Genomic DNA, 27,010 nt, shown 5'->3' with positions numbered 1-27,010 from the left:
TATATGCTTCTGTATGAGTACTAATTTCCCTCCAGGGTATCCCATTCAAGTTCATGAATCATCTCCGTAATACTTGCCTACTGATCAAATCTACCAGTAACAAATCCAGCAGCACACTTCTGAATTGCTTCAATATCTCTCTTTAACCTGTCCTTGTGCGAATACCAAACACTTGAGTAGTACTCAAGAATGGGTCGCACTAGTGTTCAATGAACTGTTTCCTTTACAGATGAGCTACACTTTGCTAAAATTCTCTCAATAAACTGAAGTCAGCCATTCGGCTACCATACCACCAGCCTTACATACTCATTGTGTTTTAAATCATTTTGTAACATTATGCCTAAATATTTAATTAACGTGACTGTGACAAGCAGCACACTACTAAGGCTTTATTTGAACATTAAGGAATTGTTTTTCCTACTCATCACCATTAAATTGCATTTTCTACATTTACAACAAGCTGCCATTCATCATATCAACTAGAAATTCTACCAAAGTCGTCTTGTATTCTCCTATAGTCACTCAACAATGACACCTTCCCATACATGACAGCATCATCAGCAAACAACCACAAATTCTTGCTCACACTGTCTGTCAAATCATTTATGTACATAGAGAACGAGAATGGTCCTATCACACTGTGTTTGGCTCTAATTAATATTCATCATCAAGGACAATGTACTGGGCTCTACTGCTTAAATAAGTCTTCCATCCATTCACGCATCAGGAAAACTATTCCTTATGCTTATACCTCAAATTAGCAGCCTCCAATGGGACACCATTTCAAATGCTTTCTGGAAATCTATGAATATGGAACCTGCATGTTGCCCTTCACCTATGGTTCACAGTATATCATGTGAGAACATGGATAGCTGAGTTTCGCATGAGCAATGATTTCTAAATCCATGCTGCTCTGTGGACAGAAGCTTTTACGTCTCACGGAAATTAATTGTATTCCAATTTACAACATGTTCAAGAATTTTGAAGTTCTGTTGGGTCGTCACATTGAGGGTATGCTGGTTAGGTATGAAAGGATAGGGAGGATAAGTCACTGTCTAGGATCAATGTGTGTCACTAATGAAACAAGATCAACAAACACTGAATAAGAGTCTGATGGCATGGATGATCTGGCACCTCTGTGATCATCGGAGTAGCCATCTCCTGAGATTTATCCTTTTTTCTTTCACAACTTTTGCTGTCAAGAATCTTGTGAAGGCTTCTACACTGTGGGTGTAGGGATGGAAGAAGAGATGGGGAAGCCCTGGGATCCACGGTCTGTGGCTTCTTCAGCCATTGATTGGTGTCGGGATGCTGATCTATGGATTTCTTGAGAGATGATTCCTATAAGGCAGCTCTGTCACCAATAGACAGTAGAGGACGGAGCTGCCTCTTCATCTCAGTGCGAGGAGTGGTTGTGAAGATTGTACAGCAGGAACCATGAAAGTGGAGGGTCTGTAGCCCCCATGGCCAAGTTTATTTGTACAGCTACAAGAGGTCGCCACTGAGGGAGTAAATATGACAGGCATTGCTGACAGATTAGTCAAAGTAGTTGCAAAAGTTGATACCTTGGACACCAGTTACAAACTGTTTTTAATGAGCTTCAAAATATGAAGAATGATCTGTGACCATTTACTGGATTTTGCTATAGGGCAGCACTGTTTATGGATTGCAGAGAAAGGTCGTTCTCGCAACTGACTCTGACAGGTGGTAGCACACATGGTGAATTTTCTTGAAGGAGCCAGACGCAGTCTCCACAAAATGAGTCATGTATGCACCAGGAAGACATATGCCTGAACTACGTGGAAGTCGGGCATCAACAGTGAGATCCTTGCATCGTCGCGGGCAATCACTGTAGAGGTACCTGACGACCCTCCACATGGAATGTATATCATGCTGGGTATTGGGGGACCTTCCCTGCACATTCTGTTTTGAATAGGTAGAGGTCAGATGTGAGGACTAAGTTATCTGAAATACTTGGTATAAAATAAAGGGAACAAAGTGGGAATAGCCATAACTGACATCATATGTGTGAGCTAGATTGTAAGCAGAGAATCTGTCCTGGAGGAGAAGTCTGAGAAATGATATCCTCAGAGTAACATTGCAGCAAGGGAAAGGAAGAAGTACTGCAATGGCTTGGAGGCCTCATGCTTGCCATGTGTTTACTCATAGGAGAGTTCCTGTCCCAGTACTATGGAAAGTGCAAAATCGATTTCATATTGCTGTATGAATATTTTTAAGAATAAATTCAATTCCTGATTTGCTATTTGCTCTGAGCAAACATCATCCCAGTGTTCATCCAGTAAATTCTCTGTGAGTAATGTAACATCATTAGTACATATCAGCTAAATTCTAATTTTTCCTTCTTAGCTAAATGTGATTGATGGGGATTCTTGAGTGTTGCCATTTGATCATATCATAATCAGACAGACAATTTATTCTGAGCCTCACTCAATTTCATGGAAGGCATTTGGATTTAGGAACGAACTATAATCCCTGAGGCACTATGTCCTTATTGAGAATGTTATCCTCAAGAAAAAATCAAAGCTGGACCAGAAGACATTTAAATGCCTCGATCAGTACCATACAAGATAAAATCAGTATTGGAATCACCTCATACAATGACCTCCCAAGCATTCTTCTTAAGTCTAACTGTCTAGTGAAATCCAAAACATTTCCTGCAGAGGGACTGCTCACTGCCGTAATAACTACTTGTTTGTGTCTAAGCCAATTGCTGAACCACAGCATTACTGAACTACAACACTCAAAGAGCTGTTCAACACAGCAAACTTTTTGTTCTATGGCCTGATTTAGTTTTATTTGATATTAACTTGTTTCTATATAGATTCATGTTCAATTTGTGTGACTTCCAGATGATATTCTACTAGGTACAATACATTTGCTGTAGTAGTATGAGAAACTACTCTTACCTATTTACCAGGTTTCTTATATTTTGGCATAAGGAAGATGAGATTTTATTTTACTGCAGGAAATTGAAAAATCTAAAAGTAACTATGGATATGTTATGCTTAACAGCTTTACAAAGTTATACCAGTTGAACTGATGGCCACTGACTAGTAGTAAGTCCTTTTACCAAATATCAGATTTTTCTTCCTGTTAAGACTAAATTGTCCATTATCATTCTGGTTTTTATTTCTTGGCTGGTCATCAAAGAAGAAAAAAATGCATGCTGATAAATACAGTGCAAAACTAGTAATGTGAACAGTACATTATTAGGAGAAAGTCTGTGCAAGTAATGGAGATGCTGAATGTGAAGACACTAGCATAAATCAACATCAAGTCGACTGTGATATGAATCTGCCAAAGACTAAGCTTTACTTCCTATTATTTGAATGTGAGACACATCTGTCACTAAGTGTACCTTCAATGTCATTATACTTCAGTTTCTGTAAGATAGTTGTCACTTACATAACATTCGACTATCTAACACAGCTCACAGGAAATTGAAGTGATATTTTGTCATCCCTGTCCTTTGTAATGAATTGCTATATGGGATTTTCAATGGAAAATCCTTCTAGAATCAAAATTGTGACTGCCCAAAATTCTTCATTTGGCACAGATTCTTACCATTCTTCTTTAAGATTTTATAGAAAGATTTTAGAAACAGAATTGGTTGATAAATAGCAAAATTTTTCTTAATGCCTCTGTTCTAATACGGTCTCACGAGGTTCTTCTTCCTTGATGTTATCTGGGTTATAGAAGTATTCTAAAAGAAGCCTGATACATTCAAGATATTCCAGGAAAACCAGAGTATAAGGATCAAGATCACCTGGACAGAGGAAAACAGAAGGTTGTTTTCCTAATAATTTCTGGGTATGCAACCGGATCCCGTCGACATTCTGCCATGATATTTCGGCCCAGAGACGTCCGGCCATCATCAGGTGAGTACACAACTACTGAAGAGCCCAGGTGCTGTCACGGTATTTATGCCGAATCTCGCGCATGCGAAATGTACTGGCATCCTACAGCGCATGCGTCAGATGTTGACAGGCGCGGCATAGCTGAGTTGTACGTGCTGCCCTCAGTGGTGACAGTAAAAGATCATCTAGTCATTGAGTATCAAATGACGCTGTTGATTCCGCTGTGATTGTGTAATTTTAATAACAGGATTCCAATTTTTATCCAGTTGAAATCCATTGTCACGATTTATAAGATTATCGACAAGACGTATTTCCACTGATTCTTTGATTACGGAATCCCAAAATCCAGAAACCAGAGCTAAAATTTTTGTTCCTTTGTATTCCATTGAATGTCCCAAAGAAATACAGTGCTCTGCTACTGCCGATTTTGACAGTTGCCGCAGACGGGTGTATCTTTCATGTTCTGTACATCGTTCTTGGACAGTTCTTGTTGTCTGCCCAATATATGCAGAGCCACATTCACAGGGAATTTTGTAGACGCCTGCTTTCTTCAGTTGTAAATCGTCTGTTTGTTCAAAGAATTATTCATTGAATAAAAAGTACATTGAGGAGAGTATATGTTCAAACAACGCCATCATTTCTGCACTGAATAAGTTGCCAATAAGATGTAACGATTCCATTAGAGGCACTTTGGTAAAAAGTGAGACCACACTGAAGCAAAATATCTGGCCTCCATAGTAAAGCCATATTTGGGTAAGTGTTGCCACCATATACGTAATTCTGAGGATTTTGTCAGTCGCTTGAAGGAAGTTAAGCTTAGCAGCTCGGATTTATTAGTCAGCTTCGATGTGGTCTCACTTTTTACCAAAGTGCCTTTAATGGAATCGTTACATCTTATTGGTAACTTATTCAGTGCAGGAATGATGGCCTTGTTTGAACATATACTCTCCTCAATGTACTTTTTATTCAATGACGAATTCTTTGAACAAACAGATGGTGTCGCCATGGGGAGCCCTTTGTCCCCTGTGGTAGCTAATATCTTTATGGGGGACTTTGAGAAGAAAGCACTTGAGTCTGCAGTTTTAAAGCCTACGGTCTTCTGGCAGTATGTAGATGATACTTTTGTTGTATGGCCTCATGGCAGACAGGAACTGGAGAAATTCTTTCATCACTTATACTCATTACATGAGAATATCAAATTCATGATGGAGATTGAAAAAGATGGCACTTTACCATTTCTAGACATGTTAGTATGCCGTAAAAATGGTGGGCCATTAGGACATTCTGTGTACAGGAAACTGACTCACACAGATCTGTATCAACAGGCGTCAAGCTGCCTTCACCCAGCACAAACAGCCTGTGTTTTCAGTACCTCAATACATCGAGCACATGTAATATCAGATGTTGAAAACCTCCATGCAGAATTAGAACACTTGGAGAAGGTTTTTAAAGAGAATGGCTACACTTCAGGCCAAATAAGGAAGGCCATGCGCAACTGTCATAACAAGAAGCAATTCACTTAGAATGCTGATGATGACTTTCAATCAACTGCATTCCTTCCATACGCTGGGAATGTGTCGTCGAAAATAGGCTGATTACTGAAGAAAAATAAAATCAAGGTTATCTTCCATCCACCAGCAAAGAACTGGGCCCTGGTTGGATCCGTTAAAGATGATTTACAACTGAAGAAAGCAGGCGTCTACAAAATTCCCTGTGAATGTGGCTCTGCATATATTGGGCAGACAACAAGAACTGTCCAAGAACGATGTACAGAACATGAAAGATACACCCGTCTGCGGCAACTGTCAAAATCGGCAGTAGCAGAGCACTGTATTTCTTTGGGACATTCAATGGAATACAAAGGAACAAAATTTTTAGCTCTGGTTTCTGGATTTTGGGATTCCGTAATCAAAGAATCAGTGGAAATACGTCTTGTCGATAATCTTATAAATCGTGACAATGGATTTCAACTGGATAAAAATTGGAATCCTGTTATTAAAATTATACAATCACAGTGAAATCGACAGCGTCATTCAATACTCAATGACTAGATGATCTTTTACTTTCACCACTGAGGGCAGCACGTACAACTCAGCTATGCCGCGCCTGTCAACACCTGACATGCACTGTAGGATGCCAGTACATTTTGCATGAGTGAGATTCGGCATAAATACCGTGACTGCACTTGGGCTCTTCAGTAGTTGTGTACTCACCTGATGATGGCAGGACATCTCTGGGCTGAAATATAGTGGCAGAATGTCGACGGGATCCAGCTGCATACCCGGAATTTATTAGAAGAAGAAATACGCCGGGAAAATTTCAGAAGTCAGAAGGTTGTTTGTTTGATTGGGGGTTAAGGGAACTAATAGTAGGTCATTAGTCCCTCAATCCAGTGGTAGTACATCCATAATTAGTGACATCCATGAAGTATGTGTTATGATAAAGAAAGTATATAGGAGTGGTAAGATCAAGGTAAGAAAGACAGTGCTGATGCAAGAGCTGAGAAAGATTTTATGGAGAAGTGTACGGATCAAACGGGTTTGTAGGTCAGAGCAGATGACGAGGAAAGTTCTACCCTGCATCTGATTCCCATTATCCAGATGAAGGGTGAAGACAGTTACAGAGCTGGATGTCTTCTATTTTGGAGATGTAGAACAGTAAAAGTGAAAAGACTAAAAATGTAATGGACGCTAGTTGGACTGTCAATAATGAAAACCAGGGGAAAGAAATAAGTAGGCAGCAAGTGGATGTCTCCAGAGCTCTGCATGTGATGGGAATTGTCCACCCACAGCTATTCCATCCCTGCTCCAGTGTTGTAAAGGCATTGCAGAGCATCCACTATTCAATAGAATGAAATCTCTAAAATATAAAATAGTATGTGGCAGAAAAGGAGGCAAACTGCATCTAAAATCAAGTAAAACAGTGTAAGACAGCGATAAAAGAGTGAGATGGTCAAGGAGGCTGGGTGGGAGGTCCCCCAGACCTAGCAGGCAGCGGAAGATGCCCTATGCCCCATTCCCCAACCCCAACCTCAACCACCGAATTCCTGCCCCAAAGGCAGCTAAAAACCTTATATCTGAAAACGAAAACCACTTTCAGAGAGAAAATGGAAAACCAGTTCAACTGTCCATGAATTGTCTGCCAAACTGAGATATGTGAAACAGAAATACTGGCCGCGAAGGACCTCGTGCTGAATGGCACCCATATATATTGAAACACAACTGACTGTGGATGTCAGTTTGAGGTGCAGCCATTTAACAAGCTTCTTTACCTACACAGCTAAAACCATCTACGCATCACTATCTACCATCCCGTCAACATTAGAGTAGTGGAGAGGATGCATCAAAAGCTAAAATCAGTGGTGATGTGTTACTCATCAACATGGAAAGATGTCTTGCTGCTGATATTGTAAGGCCTGTGCTCACCAGAAAAGGAGGATCTGCAATGTTCACCAGCCCAATTGGTCCACAGTGACAAGTTATGTATGCCAGGTGAACTCATTGTACCAGTATCACTTTGGCAGACTGCTCCAGATTCAGTGACAGAGTTCACTCAACAGTTCACAACCCAGATAAGACATTTGCATGCCAGGCATGGTGAGGTTTGCATGCAGGCCAACCTGATAGACACAGAGAGAGAAAGGTTTTTATCCATAAGAGATCTGCTTGCAGCATTACCCGTCTGACTCAGAGACGATACTGTGCACCCACTGTTACACCAGCCATATTCTGTTCTGTCTGTTTCCAGCCAGCCTGCACTGAGCCTACAACATCAAGCAACACTGTAGCCTCCTTGGAGACTCAAAAGTTCCACACTATTCTGCCAGCTGTTGCCACGACGCCCTCCGACCTCCTCCTCCCCTCCCCCAGCCAATCACCACAAGGGCTGGTTGAAATGTTAAGCACCAGTACCTCAATATTCCTGGAGCACCCAGCTTCCAGCTTTAGAAAGGGTAGAGGTGGTGGGTGGTAGGGTGGGATCTGGTGGGGTGACAAAAGTTACTGTGCAAGCAGCCAGCATAACAGACAAAAGGTGAATTACTGCTTTGGCAGGGAGTATTTATTATCAATATAAAGGTTTGTTCATTAGTCTTTGTATTTGCACTGGTTATAATTTGGTGTGCAATTAAGTTCCATACTAACCAAACATCATGTCCACAATGTATATTGAAATTATTTCTTGATGCCAAGTAACTCACAAGCTATTTGTTCTAGTGTTTTTTCACACTCCTCAGTCCATCATGTCTTTTCTTTACCCTTGGTCAACTCACGTTTTCTACATCTACATTTTCCCTGTTCTTTAGTAATTTGTGCCTGGAGCTCATGACATCTGCCATTTTCAGTCACATTGATGCCTTCTCTAAATTTTTCAATATTTTCTATTGTAATATTGTCTCTGCTGGAGTTGTATCTGCTTATTTCCTGGCTGTTATTTTATGTTTTGTATGGGAGAAATTGGATTTTAACCTTAGAGATATAATGACCTGAATCACACTCTCCATTTATGATCTTTTTAGCATTCATAATTTTCCTCATATTTCTTTTATATATGGTTATGTGATAAAGCTGAAAATCTCCAAGATTTGGATTTGGTGATATTAAAGTTTTGGCTTTACTTGGTAATTTGCAAAAATGTATGGGCATCAGTTTTAACTGGAACATGTTCCCCATTGTGATCAATAAGTATTCCACCGTTTATGTTTGTTCTCCTACAATATTCTTAAATTTCTTTTCCTTTCCAATTTTCCCCTTGACATCACTAAGAAGTATCTTAACTTGCCTTTAGTGTGTGTGTTGAAAATTTCAGTTATTAAAAGATTCCAAAATTGATTTACAACCTGCAAATTTCTTGTTACCTCCATTCACAGATGCATGGCAATTTATGAGCATCTAGCTTTTATTATTGCACTTCACTGTTAACATGGGCATTATTTCTGATTTTGACTTAAACTCTGATAATTAAGTATGAATTTTTGTTTACTTAAAATGCTATTCCAGTCAATGAGATGTTTCCCATTATTCTCAGTGCTGTCTTCCCTCAATTAATACTGTAATGTTCTGTATCAACTATAGTCTCATCAAAGGATCCTATTTCCTGCAATGATATAATTTGTGACCTAATTTTCTATAGCTGTAATTCCAATTCCTTCTTCTCTCAGTTTTCTGGAGATAAACTAAACTACTTTCAAAGTTAGAAAATAGTATTTCTTATTGAGCTTTAACTTGGAAGGGATTTCAGTAAATCTCATTTCTTCTTCACAACAAATGTTATAAATCCCTAGAATCCAAGGTCCCAATACATCAGAACATGCAATGTTGGATTTCTCACCTGTGCTACCACCAGAGGTAGTAAGGTATGGCCAAGATAAAAAAAAAAGAGGTCCCGTGATAAACTACTGAATGGGATATTTGCAGCTATCTCAGTGTGGTTATTTCTTAATGCTAGGGCAGTGCTCAAGGGGAATCACGTGATGTCAAGCAATGATTTAGTGATCAGTGCTGCATTGCAGTTTGAAACTTCTTGTGAATACAGTTCTGCAAAATGACTTTTTCAGGTGAACAAAATGTTTGTTGTTACTTCACAGTTTTCAATATCACATGTCTATGAAGATTTAGGAAAAGAACATATTGTTTCCACAGGTTTATGGTCTCCCAGAGTGCCTGATCCGTCTACCTGTGATTTTTATTTGTAAGGTAATTTAAAGGATTAAGTCTACAGTCACAACCCACATGCAATTGAAGAGTTGAAAAAAAGCATTCACAATGCAACTGTGGAAATCCTACCAAATGAATTTGCAAAAGTTTCCAAAAACATGTTGAGACATGCTGAGTTCTGTATCGAAGTTTATCGTGAACATTTTCAACACCTCCTTTGAATTACAGATCTATTGAATGTTCAGTACTTTGTTTTTCATGATAATAAGTTGCTACTTACAATAAACAGGTGAACTGTCTGCATGTTGTTTATAAGACATGGGGACTCTTTTCTTTTGACCATCCCACATATCCAATATGTGAACTTTTCAAGTTATAATTTTACTTGTAAATTGTGCAGAGTGGGACATCCAGGGGCCATCATTGAATTGCACTCTATTATTATTATTATTATTATTATTATTATTATTATTATGTTTTAAATTGTACCTGGTGTTGAATGCCCTGACTCAGGAGAGTTGTGGTTGACAGAGGCAGCAGCAGCAGCTGCTGCCAGTGCTGTGTTAGCACTTTGTGCTGATCGTTTGATGCTTGCCATTTCAAGGAGAAGCTCTTCATGGCGGACATTCTGAAGCTCTGTTTTCTTTTCCAGTTCACGGATTTTTGACTGAGAAAGAAAAATTAACATTACCCATAAAAATAAAGTTGCACATTTAATACATCTGTTTTCACAAGAAGCGAGGTACTGTTCATTCCAATTTAATTAGACACTTTAAATACAGTAACAGAATAGTAAAACCCTGTCCAATCAACACTGACTTTGGTATTCTCTTTAAAAATACAGTTGAATTCATTAATTTCATGAAACATTTCCATTAGACTACTTACAATAACACGAACTTAATATTATGCTCTACTCATACTTATCAGTAAGACCTGACTTACAAGTCACCAAAAAAAGCATATGCTTGAACTAATGAGTTACACAATCAAATAAGCCAGAAATATAAGAATATGCTTTTGATTAGGAAAAATAAAGCACACAGAATTCTGGAAGTTTATTTTGGTGACCCCTGTTGCAGTGTGGGTACGTAAAGAAATCTGTCCAAATTATTTCCTCAGACAAAACTCCACAATCAATATTTTGTACCTTGTTTTCAGCTCTTTAAGGTCTGCATATATGTGTGAGTCATGCTCTAATGGTCTTCGGATGACATGAGGCAGTATGGTACTGGGGTGCAAGACTCACACGTCTTTCACAGTTGACTCACGTACTGTGTGCAGCTGATCTTCTTCTCAGGTCAGACGGCTGCATCGATCTTCACAAACTCTTCTTCTCCAAAGACTCTAGCTCGTTAAAGGAATTTCAAAATAGACTTCTTTTCTACTCTTGAAATAATTCTGTACTCTCAGGATACTTTTGTTCAACTCTGTTGTATTTTCATCTCCACAATAAAACTACTTCACAAGTTTCACACAAACATTCAACTCTCGCTAGTCAGCCCCATCTTGGACCACTAGATACTAACAAATACAATTATAATATGTTTGGTTTTATAACCAATATAACATCAGTTCTCGCTTCTCACAAGTCCAACACCCGAAAGTAAAACGTTAAAGTCTTTAGTTCAATAGATAATTCATTTGTTCATGCCGGCCGGTGTGGCCGTGCGGTTAAAGGCGCTTCAGTCTGGAACCGCGTGACCGCTACGGTCGCAGGTTCGAATCCTGCCTCGGGCATGGATGTGTGTGATGTCCTTAGGTTAGTTAGGTTTAATTAGTTCTAAGTTCTAGGCGACTGATGACCTCAGAAGTTGAGTCGCATAGTGCTCAGAGCCAGCCATTTGTTCACAACAATATAGTTATTACACCATTAAGGAATAGAGCATGCTTGCTCCTTGTACTGGACATACAGCTTCTCAGGTGCGTGCTGCAAACACTTGTCCGCACTGATCAACCATCACTATTGCCGTATTCTCCCGATACACGTCCATCCTGCACACACAGAAACCAACAGCGATGTAGACACATCTCCACTCTCTCACCCTCTTACTTACAATATTCGGTGGGTGTTAGAGACGGTGGAAAGCCGAGTGTTTCTAGAATTTACACCGAAATTCTCAAAGCACTACATATCCCTCCCCTTGGCACAAACATGCGATATTTTATACATATTTATGTACAATTACACAAGATAATTCTTTATCTTTTAACAATGCCTCTCTTTCTACTAATAACTGTGCATATTTTACCACAATTATAATACATGGCCCTTTCAATCCATGTTGGAGTTGGCTCTGTTTCCTATTTCTCTTCCAATTGTAAATTACAGGTGTACATAACTCATAAATATTCTGCTACTTTGTTCTTACTTCCCGTGCTACTTCTTGTTAAGTGTTTACTGAATCATTACTTATTGTAATCTGGAGGAACTCTGGGTAGAATAAAAGTTTTGCCTTCTTGGACATTTGTAAACCTGAAACTTAATAAGGCTATTTATACATAGAACTCAAACTTACCAGACTCATCCCTTTAAACTTGTGACTTCTGTCACAATAGTGCCCTTTTTCCCTTTAGGAATAGTACCTATATCTTACATGGGTTGGTCCTAGGAGTACCCTTTCTGTTTCTGTTTTGGCAGGTACGCTCCTTTCTCATTTCTATCCTCCTATAGTACAAGGCCAGTCCCCTTCTTGGTGCCCCTGTCCGCGCAGTATAAGTCAGCCTTTCGTAGCTCTTCCTATCTGCCCTTTCCCTCATCCAATAAATGTCGGGTGCGCCCTCTGTATCCTTCTTGAGTAGGCCTCCTGGTTCATTTGCCCAAGCATACATGTTTATGTATACTATTCTTAAATATTCTCTGGTAAAATTACTAATCTACTCTATATTTCTGTTCCACTTTCTAGTACTTAATCTAATACCCTAGAATCCTCTTTCACTCCTCACTTCTGTCATATAAACAGATGTCATGCCTAAACATAGTAGATGCTATGTCCATCTGTATTTACTAACTCCCAGTAGATACTATGCCTTTTCTCAAAGGACTAGCATGGCACATGTAAATATATATTTGAGAAAAAAAAAGAAAGATACAGAACCATCACGTATCAACAATGTAATATGTGCATCGACTCAGATGTACATATATCTTTATTCCCCTACCTCCCTTGGCAGTTCTGGCATTACTTCTGGTTTCTAATTCATAATTCTTCTGTTTGTGTTTAAGTATATCTTTGTGTGTATGTAGATGTCTGTTTGTGTATCCTGATTCTTCGGCCAACTTATGTGAAATAAGTTGAAGGTTATATTGAACCACGAAAATTGAGAAGGACTTCAGCAATAGAAGTATATGCATATGGAAAGAGGGAAAGATAGATAGGTACTCAACAGAGAAGTAAAAAAGGAAAAAGTAGAGACAGTTGTTAAGATCAAAGAAGTGAAAGAAGATAGCCCCAAAGACAGGAAATCCTTCCCAGCCCCCTTCCCCAGGATCCCTACATTGCCAGTGGTTGAGTGAGAAGCCGGAGGAAGTATGATGTTAAACATCTCCTACAGAACGGACATTCTCACCTTCACCTTTGAAGCCCCTGAAGAAAAATCTTAGCAACATCTATTGAACGGCAAACGGTGACGAATCAGTTACACTTGTCAGCGAGGGTTGTCTGAAAGGTAATTACTGTTAGTCATGCTTGTACTTACACTACCCACCCCTTCCAAAAGTGACACAAACCTTCCCCTTTACATTACATCTCACAAAAGGTATAAGATATTCTATAGAGATAGAAAATTATACACTATGATATTATATTTGTTTAGTCATTCACTTTACACTATATTTCATATACACATAAAGTACTCTCTTCAGTTTCTGAAGTCTAGATATTACTTTGTTTGAATAGTATCATGATGATATACTTTTCACTCAAATATTTTATATGTTTCATTTATGTCTAGAGGTTCATCTGTGATTCTCTTAAATTGATCCTAATCTTGTAGTCACATCCGGTTTCCTATATACTAAAATTATAGGATAGTTTAAGAATTCGAGAATAGATTACAGGATAGTTGAAGAATTGAAGGTAATTTGGTGCAGGAAAACTAACCTCAGAAGGAACACCGAAAACAACTCGGGAGCCGGCAGTCGTCACTCCACCCGTTAACACAGAACATTAACGTCCCTGGGAGATACACAACTTCATATCTTTTACACTGTATTTTCCTTTTTCTGATCCTGTTAGAGGATCCACTAAAACCAAGGCTTTGGGATGTACCACTGTTTGCACTCTCCCTCATACTTTTGAAAAAATGTATTTGTTTCTTTCTTCAGAGCAGAGCTCTAGAGATGCTGTTTTACTAAGACTATGTCATTAACATTATACTTAGGTTCGACAGCCTTCTCATTATATTTACTCACTTCTTGTTGTGCTCTTTCAACTAAGTTCTTAGAAACTGTTGTTGATTAAGTTGGTAATCAACAGTAGGTTGTTCCAGCCAAGTAAAATATTTAATAAGGAGTTCTCCCACAAAGGGTTTACCTATTACTTCCAAAGGAATTAATCCAGTTGATAAATGTTTAATTCACTTAAAATAAGCTCAAAGTCTTTAACTTTCATTGCCCATGACGTATGTCTTACATGGCAGTATGTACGACATAATTTCCCAATTTTTTTCATAACCCTTTCACACAGGTTAAAAGACAGATTATAGTTGGAGATTAATACCTGACGAATATCTTCCCATGCTAAGAATTCTTCAAAGTCCTTACTAACAAACTGTGGTCCATTATCGTAGAGGAATCATTTTGGTTTGCCCACCTCGATAAAGTATTGTTGCAGACAGTGTATCAGTGTTGGTGTATTTGCTTTCTTAATAGGATACAACTTAACATACTTAGACCAACACTCTATGAGAACAAAAATGTATGCCACTCCTCCCTTTCCTTTTGGAATTGGTCCAAAGAAGTCCACTGCTGTAAGATCTTGTAATGCCTTAAGGATGATTGGATACATTTTGTAACTAACATGAGTGTTACTCTCTTTTACTTTCTGACAGGTTTCACAAGATCTAATTAAAGATGATACCTTATGTCCCAACTTTTTAAAATAATAGGACTTGTTCATGTGGGTTATACACTTTTTTTTATTCTGAAGTGTCCATGCCCTGTATGGACATACCACACAATTTTGTCATCCATTAACTTCAGGATGCATAAACGCCACCGTTGAGATGTTACACTGTCTCTCCGAAACAGATTTTGCCCTATAATTTTCCATTTCTCTGCTTGATTAGGAGGTAAAGATTTTCTATTACACATAGCATATACACTCCTGGAAACTGAAATAAGAACACCGTGAATTCATTGTCCCAGGAAGGGGAAACTTTATTGACACTTTCCTGGGGTCAGATACATCACATGATCACACTGACAGATCCACAGGCACATAGACACAGGCAACAGAGCATGCACAATGTCGGCACTAGTACAGTGTATATCCACCTTTCGCAGCAATGCAGGCTGCTATTCTCCCATGGAGACGATCGTAGAGATGCTGGATGTAGTCCTGTGGAACGGCTTGCCATGCCATTTCCACCTGGCGCCTCAGCTGGACCAGCGTTCGTGCTGGACATGCAGACCGCGTGAGACGACGCTTCATCCAGTCCCAGACATGCTCAATGGGGGACAGATCCGGAGATCTTGCTGGCCAGGGTAGTTGACTTACACCTTCTAGAGCACGTTGGGTGGCACGGGATACATGCGGACGTGCATTGTCCTGTTGCAACAGCAAGTTCCCTTGCCGGTCTAGGAATGGTAGAACGATGGGTTCGATGACGGTTTGGATGTACCGTGCACTATTCAGTGTCCCCTCGACGATCACCAGTGGTGTACGGCCGGTGTAGGAGATCGCTCCCTACACCATGATGCCGGGTGTTGGCCCTGTGTGCCTCGGTTGCATGCAGTCCTGATTGTGGCGCTCACCTGCACGGCGCCAAACACGCATACGACCATCATTGGCACCAAGGCAGAAGCGACTCTCATCGCTGAAGACGACACGTCTCCATTCGTCCCTCCATTCACACCTGTCGCGACACCACTGGAGGCGGGCTGCATGATGTTGGGGCGTGAGCGGAAGACGGCCTAACGGTGTGCGGGACCGTAGCCCAGCTTCATGGAGACGGTTGCGAATGGTCCTCGCCGATACCCCAGGAGCAACAGTGTCCCTAATTTGCTGGGAAGTGGCGGTGCGGTCCCCTACGGCACTGCGTAGGATCCTACGGTCTTGGCGTGCATCCGTGCGTCGCTGCGGTCCGGTCCCAGGTCGACGGGCACGTGCACCTTCCGCCGACCACTGGCGACAACATCGATGTACTGTGGAGACCTCACGCCCCACGTGTTGAGCAATTCGGCGGTACGTCCACCCGGCCTCCCGCATGCCCACTATATGCCCTCGCTCAAAGTCCGTCAACTGCACATACGGTTCACGTCCACGCTGTCGCGGCATGCTACCAGTGTTAAAGACTGCGATGGAGCTCCGTATGCCACGGCAAACTGGCTGACACTGACGGCGGCGGTGCACAAATGCTGCGCAGCTAGCGCCATTCGACGGCCAACACCGCGGTTCCTGATGTGTCCGCTGTGCCGTGCGTGTGATCATTGCTTGTACAGCCCTCTCGCAGTGTCCGGAGCAAGTATGGTGGGTCTGACACACCGGTGTCAATGTGTTCTTTTTTCCATTTCCAGGAGTGTATTTCTGTAAAGTAGGAATCATGATGGATATTGTCGGATATTCTTTGAGCCATTTCTTGTGCCCTGTTGTGCAGATATTCTATTGTCATAAAATTAATCACAAAAATTACCCCGGGTCTTTCTGTACATTTCAAATTAGTGTTGGAATTTTTGTATACTCCATACTACGGCCAATAGTTCTTTTTCTGTTGCTGTGTAGTTTAACTCATGTTTGTTGAGACTTCGGCTAGCAAAAGCTATAGATCTGTGACTGGTGCTTTCCAGACCCCACTCTCCTTGAAAAAGTCGGAGGTGTCTGTTGCAATCTTAAATGGTTCACCCATAACCAGATGGAGTAATATAGGTGATTCTACTAATGCTTTTTCCACATTTTAAAATGCATCATTGGCCTCTTGGTCCCAAATTCATGGTATTCCCTTCTGTAATAAACACAAAAGTCTTGGGTCGTTCAGTTCTTGACTTCATATATATCGTCTATAATACCCAGCCATTCCAATAAATTCCTTCAATTTTGTTATGTTTCTAGGAGTTGGACATTCCTTAATAGCCTTCATATGTTCTGGATCTGGTCTAATTCCCTGCAGTCCGACAATATGCCCTAAAAACTTAAGCTCTTGCCTCACAAAGTGCGACTTGGATAGTTTTAGTGTAACTCCTTTTTCTTTAAACCACCTCAGGGTTTTCCTTAGGGTTATATAATGTTGTTCCCAAGTAGTGGATATAATAAGGATATCGTCCACATATATTATCAAATCTCTTAACAATTCCCTTCCTGACACCTCATCCAGCGCGCGTATAAAAATGGACACCGAGATATTTAGTCCAAACAGTAACACTTTAAAATGTTATGATTTCCCATCAAATAGAAATGCTGTATACTTCTTTGAATCAGAGTGTAACTGAATTTGCCAATACCCAGCAGACAGGTCCACCATGCTAAAATACTGTGCTTTTTCAAATTTGGACTGTCTCGTTCTGTCTCTATGTTTTTATTCAAAGTGCATGCGTCTAGCACTAACTGCACACCCCCTGCAGCCTTTTTTACCACTACTAAAGGGTTATTCATAACACTTGTACTACATTCTATTATTTTGCTGTCAATCATCTTATGTATTTCTTCTTTAACTGCTTCTTTCAAGCTCACTGGTATCAGATAAGGTTTACAGAAAAACAGAGTGTTACCTTTGATCTTAAATTTACATGGCACTAATACTACGTGGACTGTCAGAAAATATCATTTCATATTCCATTAGAATTTTAGCTAAATCCAATTTTTGGTTGTTGGTTAATATTGAGGATTCACTTACTTTATTTTGTATGTCAGGTCGGTGTGATGCCTGACTTAAGTTTTCAATCTCACTGTTAATCGTAAACGCTGCTTCTCAGTTATTTCTTTACTACTATAGCTGTCAGTCACAAGCTTTACACAATATTTATTGTTACCATTACTAAAATAAAGAAAATTTTCCTAAAAATTTAGTATTGTGTTAAATTTTGATAGGCAGTCTGTGCCAAACAACACATTCCTATTGATATTTTCCACTACTAAAAGTGTCTGATGAAATTGGACATTCCTAGTGATGCAGTTCACCTGGATGTCATGTTTCACAACTTCACTTTTGGTCCCAGTAATACCTACTATGTACACTCCTGTTACAGGTAATAGCGGTAAGTTATGTTTAGTTCATAATGTATTAAAGAAATCATTAGAAATAAGTGACGCTTCACTACCAGAATCAATAAATATGTTAACCTAAAAATCTTTTACCCTTCCAATTATAATTGGTTGTGGATTAACAGTAGTTAAGCTAGGTTCTTCTACCAACAACCAGTCTTTGGTCAGTATGTTATGCGTAAAGCTAACATATTTATTATAAGCTAGACCTCCTAATGTATATCTATGACTTGGGCCCCGGCTCTGAATCCAGATTGCATAACGTTTTCCTCATTGTTTATAATAACCAGCTGGTTACCAAATCGGGATATTACATTTCCATTTTGTACTCCATTGCTACAAGGTACAAATTCCTGCAACATTACTGGCCCTATATTTGAAGGTGTATGTTTATTTTATAACTTTCACCATCACTATTCCGACTACACTGATATACTCTAGCTAGATTAGCTGCATGTCTCTTATAATTGCTGTTACTACTATTGTTTTATCTTTGGAAATTCTGAATTTCACTTTGATGTATGTTCTCATTCCTGTCTTTTTTTCGGGCATCAAGTGTATCTACAAAGGATAACAATTCTTCTATGGTCTTCCATCCACTACATACTATATCTTTCCTAGTGTAGATAGGTAATCACCTTATTAAGATCCTAACTAATCCTTCTTCCTTCATGGGTTGATCTAAGTACTTTGGCCATATCAAACGCCAGTGAAAACACCTTCTCATTGTTCCCAACATACTGTTATAATAGTTTGGGTCCCATAAATCAGATAATAATTTTTCTTGCGCACTTGCTGACCTATACTTCTCCTTAAACTTTTTCTGGAAATTGGCCCAAGATGAAAAATTCTCAATGTTCACAGTGCCCCATTCTGAAGCCTCTCCTAAAGGGTACCCTACCACGAATTCTATCTTTTTTTGAGTCTTCCCAGTTTTTCGGCAAGGCTTGGTTAAATCGTTTAAGAAAATGAGCTGGGTGTACTTCCTGTCTGGCTTAAATTTTGGAAACTGCCTGGATAGTCCAGAATTTGCTCCCCATTGTAGGTCGGTTATTGCCTCACTGGTTAACACCATGTTAGAAGAAGGCACTTTTATGTCTACCTTATCCTGGATAAATTTGAATTCTTTCCATAAACTATCTATGCCTTTCTTTGTATCAATAAGTTCCAGAGCTAAATCTGAAGAAACGTTGTTAGGGGTTACTCTCTCGGCCACTTTTCTGTCTATTAGCTCTTCTTCTTGTTCCTTCAGATTGCTTATATTTAAGGTATCTGATGTCGCTAGTTTCTCTTTAAAATTCCTTTCCATGGTATCAGCTCAAGTGTTGACACCTGTAATTTGTGATTGGACAAAAGGAATTAGCTTATCTTGTTTCTCAATACTATCCTTCAGGGAGTGCAACCTCTGATTTACAACATCGAAGGTAATATTGCATACGCTTTGAAATGATCCTAATTTTTCGACATTTTCCATTTCTACATTGTTACATTTATCTCCAATGTCAAATTATAATTTGTTTGTTGAATCCTGAAGTTCCTCATCCTGTTTCTGGTTAAATTCAATAAATAGTTGATTAATGTGAGTATTCAAAGAACTAGAGAGTTCACTCTTTATATGTAACTTTTATTTTCTACCTTATCATTTAAAGATCAAATTCAGTCCTTAAAAATAAAACAAATTTGCTGCTTGACTGTTCAAGGTTTCACTCTGAGCATTAAAACTAGATTAGATTAGATTTACTTTCATTCCAATTGATCTGTAATGAGGAGGTCCTCCAGGATGTAGAACATGTCAGAAAAACAACAATACATGACAAATATTTACAACTCAAAAAAATAAGCTAATGTACCATTCCACAGGTGCCAAGTGGAATGATCATCATTTTTTAATGAACACTATATGAAAGAATCATTTTACAACTACTAATGCACTGAATTTAAATTTTAAAAGTTTTTTTAAATTTATTTATAAGGTAATAAACATGTAATACAACTACTATAATATTTATTTACAATGAACACATTACTGCACTGAAATGGTGCAGAAGTTAGATTGTACTTACACACATACACACAAGTGACTTTAAATCCTTGTGAAGATTATTCTTATTTCTAGTATTGATTCCATGAGTTGAGCTGTTGGTTCGAAAAAGTGATATATTTTTAATGACAAATTTCATTAAAGAATAAATATATTGGGAAGCAGTAGTTAGTATCCATAGTTCCCTAAACAGGCTTCTGCAGGATGTTCTCGAGTTCACACGACATATAACTCTTACTGCGCGTTTTTGTGCGCAGAAAACTTTAGCTTGGCTTGATGAATTACCCCAAAAAATAACCCCATATGACATAATGGAATGAAAGTAAGCATAGTAGTATTCCAGCTTTTTCATTTTTATATTCCCTATGTCTGGACACAAGTCGCATTGCAAATAGAGATTTGTTAAGACACTTCAGCAGTTCTGCAGTGTGCTTTTCCCAGTTGAACTTATTAACAAGCTGTAATCCCAAGAATTTAACACTGTCCACTTCTTATATCTGCTTGTCATCATATTTTAGGCATATACTCGCAGAACACCCCTTACAAGTTCTGAACTGCATGTAGTGTGTTTTTTTCAAAGTTTAGTGACAAAGAATTAGCTAGGAACCAGTGATTAATGTCCACAAATATTTTATTAGCTGATCTTTCTAAGACTGCACTTGATTTGCTATTTATTGCAATGTTTGTATCATCGGCAAACAAAACGAACTTGGCATCTGGTAATGTTACCGATGAACGGTCATTGATATACACAAGAAAAAGTAAGGGACCTAAAATGGAACCTTGTGGGACCCCACATGTAATTAGTTCCCAGTTGGATGATGCCCGATAGCTTGACTCATGTCTCTTTCCTAATAACACCCTTTGTTTCCTGACAGAGATATAAAATTTGAACCATTTTGCAGCATTTCCCGTTACACTATAATATTCTAATTTACTTAAAAGTATATTGTGATTTACACAGCCAAATGCTTTTGACAGGTCACAAAATATACCAGTTGCCTGCAGTTTTTTATCTAATGAATTAAGCAAGTGTAGATAGCCTTCTCAATATCAGAACCCTTTAGAAATCCGAACTGTGACTTTGACAGTATGTTATTTGAGATAAGATGGTTATAAAGCCAATTGTACATTACTTTTTCTACAATTTTTGAGAATGATAGCGACAGTGAAATTGGATGGAAATTTGATGCTATTTCTTTATTTCCCTTCTTAAACAGTGGCTTAACTTCTGCATATTTTAACAATGCAGGAAATATTCCACTGATAAACGACTGGTTGCACAGATAGCTTAAAATGTTACTTAACTCAGAATCACATTCTTCAATTAGCTTTGTTGATATTTCATCATACCCACTAGATGTTTTTGATTTTAAAGACTTTATGATGGACTTTATTTCTGCTGGGGTAGTGAGGGTCAAGTTCATATTATGGAAGTTACTTGAAATGTCTGGTCTGAGGTATTCCATAGTAGCACCTACCAAACCTTAAAACCCCATCTTTTCAGTGAAAGATATAAAATGTTTGTTAAAAAGTTCTGCAACACTGTACACATCTGTCACCAATGTATCATTTACTCTTAATGCTATTTGTCCCTCTTCATGTCTGGTTCTACCGGTCTCCTCCTTCACTATATCCCATATTGTCTTTATTTTGTTATCTGATATGACTATCATTTCCTTGTAATATATTTGCTTTGATGTCTGTATTACAGTCTTTAATATTTTCTAGTATTTATTGTAATGTGCTATAGCATCAACATCGGAACTGTTTCGGATTAACATATACAGTTTTCTTTTTCTTTTACAAGATACCCCTATTCCTTGAGTAATCCATGGCTTCTTTGTAGACTTTGCTCTAACCTTGGTAGGTTTTTGGGGAAAACAGTGTTTGAATAAGGTAAGCATTTTATTAGCAAACGTGTTATAGTTTTCATTCATGCCATGAGCACTGTAAACATCAGTCCAGTGAATGTCTCTGAGGAGTGTCCTAAAATAATCAATTTTTGGCTTATTGATTACCCTCTTGAGCTCAGATTTAACAGGTTTTATATCCTGTTCAGTGTTAACATTTAACAGAAGAAACTGCATGTCATGATCTGAGAGGCCATTGACTATTGGTTTTGTAATATAATTTTGTTCATTGGACTTTTCTATAAAGATATTATAAATGGCTGTTTGTGAGCAATTGGCTACCCTAGTGGGGAACTTTACAGTGGGAATTAAGTTGAATAATAGTGTTACTAACTCAAATAAGTTCTTATTGAGAGAGTCTTTAAGGAAATCTACATTGAAATCACCAGCAACCACTATTTCTTTGTTTTTGGTTGTTAAATGGGCCAGTACAGCTTCAAGGTGGTTTACGAACAGATTAAAGTTACCTGCAGGTGCTCGACATACACTTAATATTATGAAAGATTTTTTGTGAAATTCTGTTGCACATGCTTCCACATGCTATTCTAGGCAAAATTTATGAATGTCTATGTTCTTAAATTTATGACTGTTCGTGATGAATGTGGCAACTCCTCCTTTCTCCATTTCTGATCTACAAAAGTGAGATGCTAACCTAAACCCTGTAACACTTAAAAGTTCTATACCAGTGGTCACATGATGTTCAGAGAGGCAGATTATGTCAGCTGGGTTTGAAGACTCTAATTCATCTATGCAGATAATTAATTCATTAATTTTATTTCTCAGTCCTCGAATATTTTGATGCAATAAAGATAGCTGACATTTCACGTTGACTGAGTTAAATTTGGGTAGAGTTAAAATATCTGCTGACTGTTGAAAATTCTTAACCAATGGCAGTTTATGCTGATGTAATAAGGTAGAATTATGTTTTTTGGTTTCTGTCTCAAACTGAAGGTTTGTCCCAGTCCTAACCTCTCTTAAAATTTGGTTTCTTTCTGTCCTCACTACCCTAAAAAAGGGTCTTTTCTGAACCCTATGACCACTGGTATTTTATCACTCATGACAGTACCTCCCCCCTTTAACTTTCCTGCTATTTTCCCACTACTAAAATGTACTAAACCTATTTCCTCCTTACAGCTTCATTCTGAGCATTTAATTTTTCACTTAAAGCTACACTTTGTGCTTCTAGTTTTTACTTAAATTCGCACTCAGTTCATCACTCAAGGCAGCATTTTGATCATTTAACTCTGTTCTCAGGTTACCTAATTTAGCACTTTGGTCATCTAATCTAGCATTTAGTTCTTGTCTAAAGGAAGCATTTTCAGTATTTAACTCTGTTCTTAAGGAAGCAATTTGAGCATTTACAGCTGCTGAATCTGCCTGCTGGGCTTTAATTAAATTCACTAATTCATACAATTCTGGCATTTCACTATTCACCTTAATGGCCGTAGTTGGTTCTGAAGTTTGTTGCTGTTCTTGAGCCATAATATTATGGATTGGGACCTAGTAATCATCTAAAGAAAATTCACCACTGAATACAATAACTACACTAACAGATTATCATGCCCAGTTCCTTCAACTTTACCAAACAATTATTGTTTCTCGCTCACCCGGCATACAGTTCCAGCTATGTTGGTGCGCAAATGTATAATCAGTGCCAGTGGACAGCACTGGTGCCAGCAGCATCAGATGTTGGTTTCAGTGTCAGCATCGGTGAGCAGATGCGGAATCAGCAATGGTGAGCACCAGCTGGTGCAGTCAGCATAGGTACACCGGAACATCTTAGTTGAAAAGTTAGGGTCTTCTCTCCAGTTCTCTCTCTTACTTTTCACATCTTTTACAGCACTGCACTTGCAACTTTCTTCCATTTGTGCATTGGACTCAACATGATTACTGGAAACAGTTCTTGGATGTTGTTAGGCTTGGTTAATATGGCAACGCCTAATATCTTCTTTCCGTTTCTGTCTTCAAATTCCCATATTCTTCAGGTCCTGTCATGTAGGTCACCACGTTGTAATGCTCTTCGGATGACTTGAGACAGTATGGTACTGGGGTGCAAGACTCACATGTCTCTCGTAGTGACTCACGTATTGTGTGCAGCTGATCTTCTTCTCGGGTCAGACAGCTGCATCGATCTTCACAAACTCTTCTTCTCCGAAGTTTCAAGCTGGTTAAAGGAATTCCAAAATAGACTTCTTTTCTATTCTCGAAATGATTCTGTACTGCCAGTATAGTTTTGTTGAACTCTGTTATATTTTCATCTCCACAATAAAACAACTTCACAAGTTTCACACAAACATTCAACTCTCGCTATTCAGCCCCATCTTGGACCATTATAAACTAACAAATACAATTATAATATGTTTGATTTAATAACCACTACAACACCAGTTCTTGCTTCTCACAAGTCCAACACCCTAAAGTCAAATGTTAAAGTCTTTAGTTCAATATATAATTCATTTGTTCACAACAAAACAGTCATTACACCATCAAGGAATAGAGCATGCCTGCTCCTTGTACTGGACATACAGCTTCTCAGGCGTGCGCTGCAAACACTTGTCCGTGTTGATCGACTGTCACTATTGCTATATTCTCCTGATACACATCCATCCTGCACACACAGAAACCGACGACGAAGTAGACACATCTCCACTCTCTCACCCTAGTACTTAAAATATCAGGTGTTCGAGACTGTGGAAAGCTGAGTGTCTCTAGAATTTACACCAAAATTCTCAAGGCACTACAATGCAGCATTTATTTATTTTACTGCCAAATGTAATGGGAGCAATTTAAAATATCCTCTATGTATAAAGTCATTTAACAGGTTGGTTTATGACATCTGTTATATATTCTGGAAGTTAACAATAGCAATGGACATTGCACTCTATGACTTTGGTATGTTAGATAAAGCTGCAAAAATGCAGTGGTTTAAATAAGATATTTTATTTTGTAAACACAGAAAATGTAACCTGATGGAATTAACAGAACTTAATTTATTCATGTGCTTAGTTGTTTATCCAGTGACTCCTTCACTAGGAATAACCTCACAATGATATAGAATTTTTCACCATAATATGAGTACAATAAAAATAAACAGTTGAAATATTCATACAGACAGAATACGTAAGAATGTTTTTATGAGGTTATGACAGGTGGTCAGCCATGGCTTTGCTGAAAGAAGGTTTTTTGAATGTTTATTTGGCCTTTGAGTGAGAATTTTCTGAGGTGTTACAGACAGGTACAGCTAAACACATATCAGTTTGTCAGGTGGCTTGGCACAGGCCGGTCCTGGCACAGATGAGCATAACTTCCATTAAGGTAATGAATGGAGCTCTCTGCTAACCTACCAGATGACGCTTCAACCACTACAACTGGTGGAACGAGAATCCACAAACTAAGATGTCAAATAGAAAAGCAGCAGGCAGAAGTTACTGTAAGTGGGTTTATCCCTGGGGCCTTGGCCATAGCTGCCCACTTGTGGTGTTACGTGCCAGCATGTGACAGAGTCAGAGAGCACAAAATCACTGCATGGCCACAATGCACAATCCAAATTAATAAAGTTACAAAATAGGCAATGACACCACATGAAAGATAAAAATTAGATGAGAAAGTTCATCTAAACGCCCACTCAACAGACAGAATAGTGCTCAAGATATTGAAGATCTTAAGATTTTAATATATCTATTAACTCTAAAAATAATAGCTTCCATACACCATAAGCAATTTCTAAGAAGGAAGTGTCCACAGATAGTGCTTGAACAGCAATTTGAAAATACAGCTTCAAAAATTTTATTAACGTAATATATATTGAGTTATGACCCAGAATATTAATTCTGAGAGTTAGAAAACATATTTTAACACGAAATAAACTACAAATAAAAACAAAAAAAATGTGGCAGTGTGAGACAGTAAATGACCATAGCTATCTCTAATCTAGTAAATTTCATTATGTTTTATAATAGATAATCGAAAATAAGGGTAAGTTAACTATCCCACTGATTAAAATGTAAAAAACGATAAAAACAAGGACCGCAGCAAAAAATCTAATGTCATCATGGGAAAGATGGTTTGGATGCAAACTCTTTACAGCAATACACCACCATTCTCACCTTAGCATTCACAGAGTACAATTACCCCACCAGCCCGGTTCAAAATAGATTTCCTGGGCCTTCACATCCAATCCTGATACTCCTGATCCCTCCAAGAAACTACTTTGGAGCACACCACTTGTCACTCACTATTTCCTGGTCTTGAATGCACTGATCAGCTACTTTGAAAAGGCCATGAAATCCTAAATTCATGCTCTGAAATGAGATCCATTCTGTCTGAGATTTTACCCACCACATCTAGAGTAGATTTTTGTCATCCTCCCAATCTATGCAACATCCTTGTCAAACCCTATGCTCCTTCTGCACCCATCTGCCTCTTCTATCGCTCCTACCCCAATGATCGTCCCTGCTGTGAGACTTGCTCTATGCACTCTACTACCACCTCCTATACCAGCCCTGTAACTGGTGAAACATATACTATCAAAGGGAGAGCCAACTGAGAAGTGACATATGTCATATATCAGATGTTATGTAAACAGTGTTAGGAATTTTACACTGCCATGATTACAACAGAGTTATCAGTTAGGATGAATGACTATATGCTGAGGGTGTATACTGGCAATACATAGACCATGCTCCACAACATGAAAGTCATAACTTCAGTGCTCGTTTCACCACACGCGCCATCTGGATTCTCCCCTCAAATTACCAGTTTTTCAGAAAACCTCGTGTGGGAACTAGCACTAGAACACGTCTTTGGTTCCCAACACCCACCTGGCCTTAATTTACGTTAATTTCTTCTGTCTCAGTGTTTCTTCACACCACTATTTCTTTCTTCACTCTGTTTTAGTTTTCTGCATCTTCCATTTTCTGATCTGTCTATTTTTTGCTGACATTCTCCCATCTCTGTTACATACAATGTACTTGGCTTTTCACACTTATTAATTCATGCACGATGTTTTAGAAGTAATCTCTGTCTTGCATATTACTGCATCTTCTGCATTTAACTTATCAGGTTTTCAAATCTTGTCCAGTGCAGTACCCAACAATCAGTCTTT

General features: G+C 38.7%; 1 protein-coding gene across 1 annotated transcript in view; it reads right to left on the bottom strand.

Moving 5' to 3' along the window:
- Window positions 1–27,010, bottom strand: part of LOC126204133 (RIMS-binding protein 2-like) — a 1,140,279-nt gene that overhangs the window by 603,071 nt on the left and 510,198 nt on the right. The window contains exon 6 of the mRNA XM_049938546.1: window positions 10,022–10,199. Within this exon, the coding sequence (XP_049794503.1) occupies window positions 10,022–10,199 (178 nt within the window). The remainder of the gene's footprint in view (window positions 1–10,021; window positions 10,200–27,010) is intronic.

The sequence above is a fragment of the Schistocerca nitens genome, chromosome 9, assembly GCF_023898315.1.
Source record: "Schistocerca nitens isolate TAMUIC-IGC-003100 chromosome 9, iqSchNite1.1, whole genome shotgun sequence".
In the NCBI taxonomy this organism is placed as follows: Eukaryota; Metazoa; Arthropoda; class Insecta; order Orthoptera; family Acrididae; genus Schistocerca; species Schistocerca nitens.
This window is presented reverse-complemented; position numbering and strand designations above follow the sequence as displayed.